Here is a 9,886-nt window from a genome sequence, read left to right as displayed (position 1 = left end):
AGGGCAGGAAATCCCCCACATTTTCCGGGTGTCTCTGCATTAAAAATAACTTCCTTCGGTAACAACGTCCTGCCTTTCAATTTCCCACTGGGAAAAGCCTGGAAGCACGTCCTCACGTCTCTGAGATGGCTCAACACCCTGGGAAGTGGGAAGAAGCTCTGATTCACCACCGCTTCATCATTCCCGACTGAGGGCGTTCCTCATTCGCTTTGCGGGGTTCGGTCAGCCGCGGGGTCCCACTCGGGGCCCGAGTTCTCCTGGCTCACAGATAGGAGTAGAGGGAACGGGGGAGGGGACTGACGTTGAACTGGGAGGATTTATAGCGAAAACCGAAAGAAATCCTGTCAGGGGGAGGGCGGACGGGCGCGCGGCGGAACGCTCGTTACGGGGCCGAGCCCCGCGGCGGGAGCTGGCGGCTGCGCACCCCGCGCGGCGCCGTCCCTATGGCAACCGCCGCGGAGCCGCCGAAGGATGGCGGCCGGGGAGCGGCGGGGTGCGGCGGGCTTCGCGTTCCGCCCCCTGCCCCAGAAAGCCTTTCCCTGCCTGCAGGATAGGGACGTCCGGGAGCGGCTGCTCAAATGGTGGGAGGGGGGAGGCCCGCCGGGCCCCGGGACGGGCAGGGCGGTGGGGAGAGGCGGGGAAGGCGCGTGTGGCGCGGAGGGCCGCGGCCGGCTCGGGCTCCGCGGAGCCGCGCTCTGGCGCCGAGGCGAAAGGCGCTGCTCGTCCCCGGCCCTCAGCCCGACGCAGCCCGCGGTGCTGCCGGGCGGCCGCCGCGCCCGCCTTCCCCTCCGAGGAGCGGTGAGGGCGGAAAGGGCAGAGGAAAACCGCGAGTCCGGTTGGTGCGCTGAGCACCGAGTGAGCGACGCGCCCGGGCGGGCCTGCGGCGCGGTAAACAGCCAGTGCTGTGTGCGATATTGCTGCTCGTTTTCTCCATTTCAGGTCAATGCAAGGCAGTATCACAGCACAAGCGTTCAGCTTCGACCAGCAGTTTAAGCCCTATCAAAAGGATGAGTTCGTTATGGTAGTTTTGAGCTCTTTATATATTGAACACTTTTCGTTCTCCCACTTTGAAATGATACCTGTTGGAAGCCGACGAGATGAAAAGTGCTGGAGTGGTGTTACTGCTCCCTGCCTGCTCGCTTTCCCCTTGAAAGCAGGTGATGGAGGCACGGTGCCCGAAGTCGTGTTTTGTGGGCTAACTGTGCTGTTCTCTGAAAGTATTTCAGTCTGTCCTCATGTTACTCTGTTCTAAGACGGAACAGTTTAGTCATTCCAGCCTCAGAATGGCAATCTGAATTGGATGCTGGCTTTAGCCACCACACTTCAAGTTGGGAAATCTGCCCGAGGTCTGACTTTACACAGCTTACGTGCAGTCTGTCTCTTAGCTCACAGCTGTGACTGCTACGCACTGGTAAATACACAGTGCAGCCAGGCGTGGTACCACGTGTCTGAAAATTGTGATGTTTTTAAATTAACTGGATACCTTTATTTAAGGTAGATTTGTGAGCATTCGGCTTTCTGAGACTCAATTATCTTGCTGACTTGTTCTCGACTTGTCTGCAAATCTGTTCATCTGGTTGCGAGTAGAAAAAAACCACAGAATGGTTTGTGTTGAAAGTGACCTTAAAGATCATCTTGTTCTACGCCCCTGCCATGGGCTGGCTGCCCCCCACCAGCTGAGGCTGTCCAAGGCTCTATCCAGCGTGGCCTTGAGCAACTCCAGGGATGGGGCAGCACAGCTCTGTGGGCAGCTGTGCCACGGCCTCTCTGCCCTCTGCCTGACATCTACCCAAATCATCATCTAGGACTTTAAAAACAGCATGATTTGGGTGTTTTTTTTTAAACTTTGTTGACTTAGAAACTTTTTATTCAGTTTATGTCTACTTTATATTGCTGTCTTGGTTGAATAATTGGGCCTCTTGGTATTTTAAAGGAATTCAGATGGAAATATACCAATATTTCATCTCCCACTGAAAAACATTGCAAATGATTGAAGTTTTCCAAGTACGCATTTAGGTTTTCAACGCTTGTCTCTTTTGAATTAAAAGTTTAAAAATTTCACTAAGAAATGATAAATTCTCAGTAGCTGTCAATTAACTGAGAGTGAAAAAACCATTATTTTACATAGTCTGGTCTCTCTGTGTCCCTGAAAGGTGATAAAGAGATTTGATGATGTGGAGACTGAAAAATCCATCATTTTCTTTAGCAGTTTGTTAGTGATTTTTCACCCTGGTTGTGAACATATGCATAACTGTATGTTTTCTTAACTGACTTATCTATCATTTAAACTTGTTGGCTGTCAACAGTACTATGCATTTTTCTTTTTTATTGATATGAATTATTAAGATGCAATATTCAAATCTCACTGTCAGATGTTTTTTCCATCCCTTCAATAACATAATTGGGTATTTTGCATCTGTTGAATCATTTCTATCTGTTTACGTTTGACCACGCTTCAACTTTATTTACAAAATGTAAATTTTAGCATTTCTTTTTTTTTTTTTTTAATTTCTAAAGCATTCCATGCAGATGTAGAAATCTTTCATCCCTTTTCCCTTTTTCTGAACTTCCAAGGATTTCTTTAATCTTTTTTGTCTGTTACTGGACTGTAAATCCTTAATGTAAAATCTTCATATTACACACATAGATGCTGGTGAGGATATCTTGCATATATAAAGGACTTGAGCTACACAGTTACAGAAACATGTATCTGGTGGTATTTGGTATCAAACTGAAAGATCACACAGCATGTACTTACTAATTGGATCCTTGCAGTTTGTTTTGAAAGAATCTATGGCACTATCTATGATGATTTTATGTTTAATTAAATTAACTCTTATTCTCTTATTTGAATATTATAGGCGTTTTTTAATGATCAGAATGTGATCTCCAATTTAAAGTTGCTCTCAGCTTCAGGACATTGGACTACATTGGGTAACTTTAGAATAAATTAATCTTCTAAAAATATCTGTGTTGCAACTATTTTCTGCTCATTTACCACTTTGTAATGACAATTCATATGTCTGTATCTTCATCTGACTGAAGTATTTTTAAAATGACTTCTTATCCTCAATAATAAAAGGATTTTTATTTAGTTTGTTACTAAATTGTCAAATTTTACACATTTTTTCCTTGATGCCTGCACTGATTCATAAAACAAGCTATTAAAGCTATTTTTGCTCAGTTCTCCTGACCGTGTATGCAGACATTATCAACTTCTTCTTCATTTGAACAAACTGAATTATGATTCTACCTTATTTGGAGATAACATTTCAGGAGAGGCACTTCTCAATAGATGCAGCCACTTAACTTAGGGCTGTAGGTTACTGTTCTCTTACAAATTAAAGTCGAATGAACGGAAGATTAGATAGTGTATTTAGACAAGCTCAGGGCTCTCTATCCCTACCTTAAAAGTTATCTAGGCACAGAAGATGATCCGTATGATAGGTTACTGTAGTTGCAATTGTGGCATAAAATTGACTTCTTATTTGTTACCGTATCATTATATACCTATAATGCTTGATTATGTCTGTAGATGCAGGTGAGACTGTGAAGGAGAAGGTCCAAAAGCAAATAGCATGTAATTTTATAGCAACACTTGAAATTGCATTTTTGATTATGTAAATGAAAAAATGTCATGGAAACTGCATATGATAACATGATGGGATTTTTTATGTAATGTGAGCCCTGCTATCTCCAAAGTGATTCTCTTTAATAGGAATATTTTGGAAGGGTATTGCGTGAAGTCCTTCATTCTTTTGACTTGTCTGCAAATAATTTACTGTGTGTGAATATTTCACAGGGCACTGGGAATTTTCTAGCTTTTCCATTTTGTCTCTGGATTTGGTATACAGGTTTTCCCCACTACAAACTATCTGGCTATTAAAACAATTAAATTGCATAAGAAGTGGGGGAAAAAAAATCTCACATTCCTATTCAGGTACCTCCTTTTCACTCTGTCAGGCAAAAAGAGGACAGATATGTTTCAAAGCATGGGTAAATCTTTTCCTGCTTTGGACAAGAATCTTTGTAGACTATCTGTCAAGCCTGTAGTGAAGGTCAGTAGGTTACATACCTCATGTTAAGAGCGGAGGGTCACTTGCCAAGTATCCCAGCATAGCTCCTGATTCTGCTCAGTCTTCCTCTGTACAGAAGTAAAGCATTTTGTTCTGAGGACTGGAAGAGTTCCCTTTTTAAATCCTGAACAGCTGGTATACCCCATTTGCTCCTAAAGATTCATCTTCCCTTTCTTTGCCTATTTTTGGTGAGGAATGTTGGCACATTTTTCTATACTTAGTCTTCTTGTGCATTTTTTGAAAATATAGTAAGAATTTGCTTTGAGTAGGAGATACAAAATCATGTGGTGTTTTCTTCTTCAGACACTCCGATATGTTAATCCAGATACACAATTTACTTGCCAGTATGGAGTACCTTTTTTAAAAAAAGCTCCTATTCCTGAATGAAACATCAGAAATTGGATTTCATTGCTTTGTGGAAAATCTGAAGAAAATGATCCAATATAGGTTGACTCTAATACTGTGTTTAGTGTCTTGCAAACAAAACAGGGAGATTTCATTGCAGGGGATGGTGCACCATGTGAGTGGGCTTTATGTTGGTTCTTAGCAACCTCTCCCTTCTCCCCAGCATGAGCTGGGGCTGAAACTATTTATAGACTCACAGAAAAAATCTGTCAGCTTTCTATAAAACATCAGCATAATGTTACTTTACAAAGGAGAGTTTTTTCATAATCCTTCTGCATTTTTCAGGCTGCTGTCCCCTGTTACCTTCTCAATGAGAATGTGTTTGCTTTATGAATTCAGTGCTTGTGGTTTCACTTTCATATTTATCTCCACCTCTTCTCTGTTACTTGTCCATCTCCTTTCTCTAAAATATGTCTCTAAAGTTCCTCATCGCTCTTATTTTGTTGTCCAATCTCAGTTTCATTCCCTTTCTGCTGCTTTTTATCCTCACCTTTATTTTATCAGACCATAATGTCCTCAGTCTCCATCTGTTAGATCAAATGGTGGTGCTCTCCCTGGGGAGAGCAAAGCATCCCTCTCTCATCAGCTGCCTTACGTGTTGGGATTCCCAGTAGAATCCCACAGTAATATTTCTCTGTGACACTTCAGGTAAAGAAACAAGTTTATTCTCTTTTATTTCTTCTGATTAGACAGATACTTCATCACTTCTTCTCACACTGTGCCCTTTTGCCTGTGTGGTAGGGATGTTTTTTCCTTTCTTCCCAACCCTGTAGCAGAGTGCATGATAGTTCTTCATGTGCTTTAAGCTTCCTTCATCTCTTACTCTCATATTTCTAAAATAGAAGCAGCACAAGGAACACATTTGATGCATTCCCACTTATGTATCGTCTCTTGTATTTTTAAATAGCTTCAATGAAAACTAAATAGTGTTTTTTCTTTTGACACACTACTGGCCTTGCACCTGTCAGCAGTCTGAGGGGGCAGGATTGTATCTGCTTAAGCTCAATTAACACTTGAAAAGTTATCTTCAAAGGGATAGGGATGCTTGCTTTTTTCCCCTAAGTAAAAATTTAGTATTTCCCTAGGTAAGACTCTGAGTTGTGATAGGAACTTGAAGCTCTAATGATTTCTGTCTTTGGAATTGGGTTTAATAATCTGAGAGGCAATCTTAAATCAGTATTTTTTAGAGTGCTGCTGCAGGTTTTCATTTACAAAAATTCTAGATGTCATTTGAACCTGTAGAACCTGTACACTGTCAAGCTGCACCTTTTACTTTCGAAGTACCATTTTTTTATTACTGAGTACTGAACTTGCTTTCTATAAGTTCTATATCAGCTGTTCTGTAAATAGTAAGTGGCACAAGGTTTCCCTGAGGTACGAATCTTTTTTAAATATTGGAGGAATTCTAGATATGTCTGATCTGGGGTTTATCTCCCCTGTACCATGTATGTGACATGTTCATTTAAAAGTATATTGGCAGCACTTTATAGATGTCCCAGAACTAAGATGTTTCACTTCAGTACTTCTCAAGACATTTCTTCTTCCTATTTTATGGCTCACTTTTATAACACTGTAAAACTGGTTACTCTTTTCCAGGAAATTCTGAATCTCGAGGTTCAACTCTCAGGTCTCAGATGGAGAACAGCGGCTTCCAGTACATTCGAACTTTTCCACTTGCAGTTTACTTTTCTGAATTACTGAATAGGACACAAACCCTCTCCCTTTCCCCAATACAAAAGCCTGTAATAGCTCAGTTTCTTATAACTTGAGCTGAATAACTGGGAAAATAAAAGATGTCTCCTTTATTTCAAGTCATTTGATATCTGATTTTTATTAATTTTGAATCGGTTTTTGATTTATAGGTCTTTACAAAACAGTTTCTATGTTAGAGGCTGATTTAGCTTGTTGTAAATCTCATAAAATTAAATTTCTATTCCTGTGAAAGGAATCCAAAGCACTAGAAGTTAGAGGAGCCTGTGGGTAAAGGACTGGAAGTTAGCGAAAATGAATAAATCGGTGAAGAAAAAAACCTCTTTTTCCCCTTAGGTTATAAGGCCTGAAGTCATGCTTTTTCCATCTGGCGGTTTCGGAGGTGTAATTTGACTTGGTAGTTTCTGTATGGGCAGCTAAGAGAATGTCCAAAACATTTGTTATTGCTTTTTAATAACCAAAGGTACCTTTTTTCATACCATATCTTTGGATGTGAAGCTAAGCAATTAACCACCAAGCATTTCACTATAACTCACTTTCTCTACATCATATTGGCATGCAAGTTGTTTTTTGGTTTTTTTTGTTTTGCTTTTTTGGCTCAAATAAACATTTTCAAGCATATTTTCAAGCTCCTCTTTAATTGTTTTTCTTAGAGTGGATTGGATAGGTGGTAGGAATTCTATGGATTTATGAATCAAAATGCTGATCTGAATTAACCTATGAATAATTTCTATGGATAGTATCTGGGAGAAACGTCAGGGATTGTTGGAAACATAGAGGGAAGAGAAATGTTAGCTTATGCGACGTGTGTGAAGATTAGGATCAGAAGGAAGTGATACATGGGCTTAGAAGCATTACAGTTCATAGATCCCCCTCTTTTTTTTAATTTATCACAAAAGGCTTCAAGTGAATCTTTCCTTTCTATTCCAGATTCCAAAGTGACGAAAATTGAAGCTACTTTAGTGCCCTGTACACAGACTTCCATGTCATTTTTTGATCGGCTCTACACTGAAGGAATTGTTAGAGAAAATGGAGTCATTGTAAAATGTTACGATGAATATTACGATGATATCCTTATCTCTGATGAACTAAGGAAGGTCAGTACTGCAGTGAGTAACCCTACAATGCTGTGATTCTGTTAGATACTGAAGGACATGTTTCCAGGGTTTTGAATTTTTTTTTTCTGGCGATGCCTTTGAAGATAAAAATGGGAATCGTTACCATGTGATAGAAATGACTGAGGCACTGCAGTAACCGAGAGTGTCAAGGCATGAAGCTGTTTTCCACTTGGGCCCTCTTCCCTCTGTAAGTGGGAGAAAAAGGTAAAAACAACTTCCACTTGCCCTTTTAACAATCAGTCACTGCTTGGGTGTGTGTGGAGAAATCCAGATACTCTTTATCCTAGATGGGGAAGACAAATGGTGCCAAGGGAGAAGTCCCATGGTGCCCAGACCTGCAGGCTCACCCAGCTGTCCCTCCAGCTAATGAAATTGTGTGCCCTTGATAGCTACATCCTGAAGCATTCCTGGCTAGGAATGCTGTCCATATCATATGTGAAAAGTATCGTGATATTTTGAGCTGAAACAGAGGAGAGAAAACTAAGAAAAGGAAAATGATTTTGTAGTGCAATACTGGAATTATGTATAACTCTTAAGTACAACAGGCCTGCAAGGTAAAAATTCTTTTTGTCACATTCCAATGGAGTTGTCAGAGAGCAGATGATTTTGGAAAAGAATCTAAGAGTGTCACTATCTTAATCAACATATGTCTTCACTGTGTTTCTTTTGACTTCATAAGCTAAAACAAATTTTTATTACTTATGTTTGTTTAGCATTAGCAAAACACAGTGTGGGAGAACTGGATTTTGCTCTTCCTTGTATATATAATCATCTTAAGTACTTAATAATTATAGAGTTGCACTCGTTTGCACTTGGCAAATCCTTTGAAGACGATATGTTTGAACCAGTGACACTGGTTACAGGATGTGACCTGAAATACTGGTCTGTCTTGTAAAGTTCTGGGAAAAGGAGAGATCTCAAGCTCAGGTTTGAATTTCAGTTATGGTTTGTAGCCTAGCAGCTCAAAATACTTTCTATTTACTTACAAGTTGGATGTGTGTGAAATGTTTTCTGAAAATTAAGTGTATTTAATGTAATAAAGTTAGAGGCAACATTTAAAATAAGTAATTGGAGTTTTGGTCTCTTTTCACTTTCCTTCCCTTTGAAGAAATCCACGTGGCTGCTTTTTTAAGTTGAAAGATTCATGTTTGTTAGAAATGATGACTCCTACTCATAAGACTTAAGATGGCAGAAAGAATTAAGAGTCAAAATCTTCCACGATCAACTTCAAAGCCGCAGGCTAAATTAGTCAGCACTCTAGGATGGTAGACTGTAGGGGGCATCAGCTGCAAAACTTCATGTTTCATTCCTGCCCGCCATGGCTTCTTTTATTCCAGCCAAGAAGGAGATTGTTGTCCTGGCCCTTTTTTGCTGAGACATGCAATGATGTTATACAGAGGGCCACACAGCACTAAGCTCGAATCTATCTTAGACCTGTTTGCCTGTATCTGTGCTGCTGTCTGCAGTTTGGCTGATGTGACTCAATCATTAGTCGTGCTCTTACGGTTCCTGTCCACTCATACAGCTGGCAGTGTTGGGACTAATCTTGCAAGACCCTCTGTGTTCACATAATATTGGAGCAGAAGATGGGACACATGGAAACAACTGGATGGCATGTCTTGCTTATCTGCACTGCAGATTAATGCTCACTGGAATTGGCAGTAAAGAGTGCTGTGAATTCCAGTGATCTCCTCTGGGATTCCTCTAGGAATGTGAGCTAACTGTGTAAGTTTAGAGGCAAAAAGCAAATGTGGTCAAAATTACCAAAGGCAAACTAATCAACACTGATCAACTGACCAAAATAGCCAGATTATTTTCAGATTATTGATTGTTTCATTTGCATGGTGAGCATTTAACTAATGTATTACAGGACTCCTGAAGGATCTTCCATTAGAACTCATGAGCACAAATTTGACAGTCTGTGATTCTGCTTCTTATTGCATCTGCAAATTTTAAACATAACTGAAAGAAGCATTTAGAAAAAAGCACTTACTTCCATCCCTACCTCATATATTTTATATGAACACAAACTCTGTATGACATGAAGCAAAGTAGCTGTACTGTTTATATACTTCATCTCAAATAAGGTTTTTCTGTTTTGTCTATTTTACTACTTTTATTATTTCCTTGTTCCATAAGGTTTTGCTTCTGGAAGATTCAGATCATTATGACATATTTAGTGAATCAGACCGCAAGGAATTTCTGTTCTGTCTTTTTAAACATCTTTGTATTGGAGGAACTCTGTGCCAGTTTGAAGATGTACTTGGCCCATACTTAGAAACTACAAAGGCTTTATATAAAGACTTGGTGAGGTGAGCGTTTTCACTTTTATACCATGTGTGTGTGCGTGCTGTGCATAGGTACTTTGTGTCAGTCAGTGGGATTGTTCAGTCTGGAGAAGAGGAGGCTCAGAGGAGACCTCATTGCACTCTACAACTTCCTGTGGTGAGGAGGGGTTTGGCCTCTTCTCCCAGGCAACAAACAGGATTTGAGGAGAAGTCCATAAGTTGTATCAGAGGAGGTTTAGATTAGACATGAGGAAGAACTTTTTCTCTCAAAGAGTGGTCAGGCACTGGA

At 40.6% G+C, this 9,886-nt stretch overlaps 1 protein-coding gene across 7 annotated transcripts in view; it reads left to right on the top strand.

Annotated features, from left to right (window-relative positions):
* Positions 1–419: 419 nt before the first annotated feature.
* Positions 420–9,886, top strand: part of YAP1 (Yes1 associated transcriptional regulator) — a 102,689-nt gene continuing 93,222 nt past the window's right edge. For 3 of the 7 annotated variants that reach the window (XM_048945180.1, XM_048945980.1, XM_048944343.1), the window contains exons 1-5: positions 449–581; positions 940–1,021; positions 2,862–2,934; positions 7,122–7,288; positions 9,449–9,621. In XM_048945180.1, coding sequence (XP_048801137.1) covers positions 472–581; positions 940–1,021; positions 2,862–2,934; positions 7,122–7,288; positions 9,449–9,621 — 605 coding nt within the window. In that variant the 5' untranslated portion in view covers positions 449–471. Of the gene's footprint in view, positions 582–914; positions 2,935–6,077; positions 7,289–9,448; positions 9,622–9,886 lie in introns of those variants that run through there. The other 4 variants (XM_048953376.1, XM_048947630.1, XM_048946808.1 and 1 more) reach the window with 4 other exon arrangements.

The sequence above is a fragment of the Lagopus muta genome, chromosome 1 (assembly GCF_023343835.1).
Source record: "Lagopus muta isolate bLagMut1 chromosome 1, bLagMut1 primary, whole genome shotgun sequence".
NCBI classification, from domain to species: domain Eukaryota; kingdom Metazoa; phylum Chordata; class Aves; order Galliformes; family Phasianidae; genus Lagopus; species Lagopus muta.
This window is presented reverse-complemented; position numbering and strand designations above follow the sequence as displayed.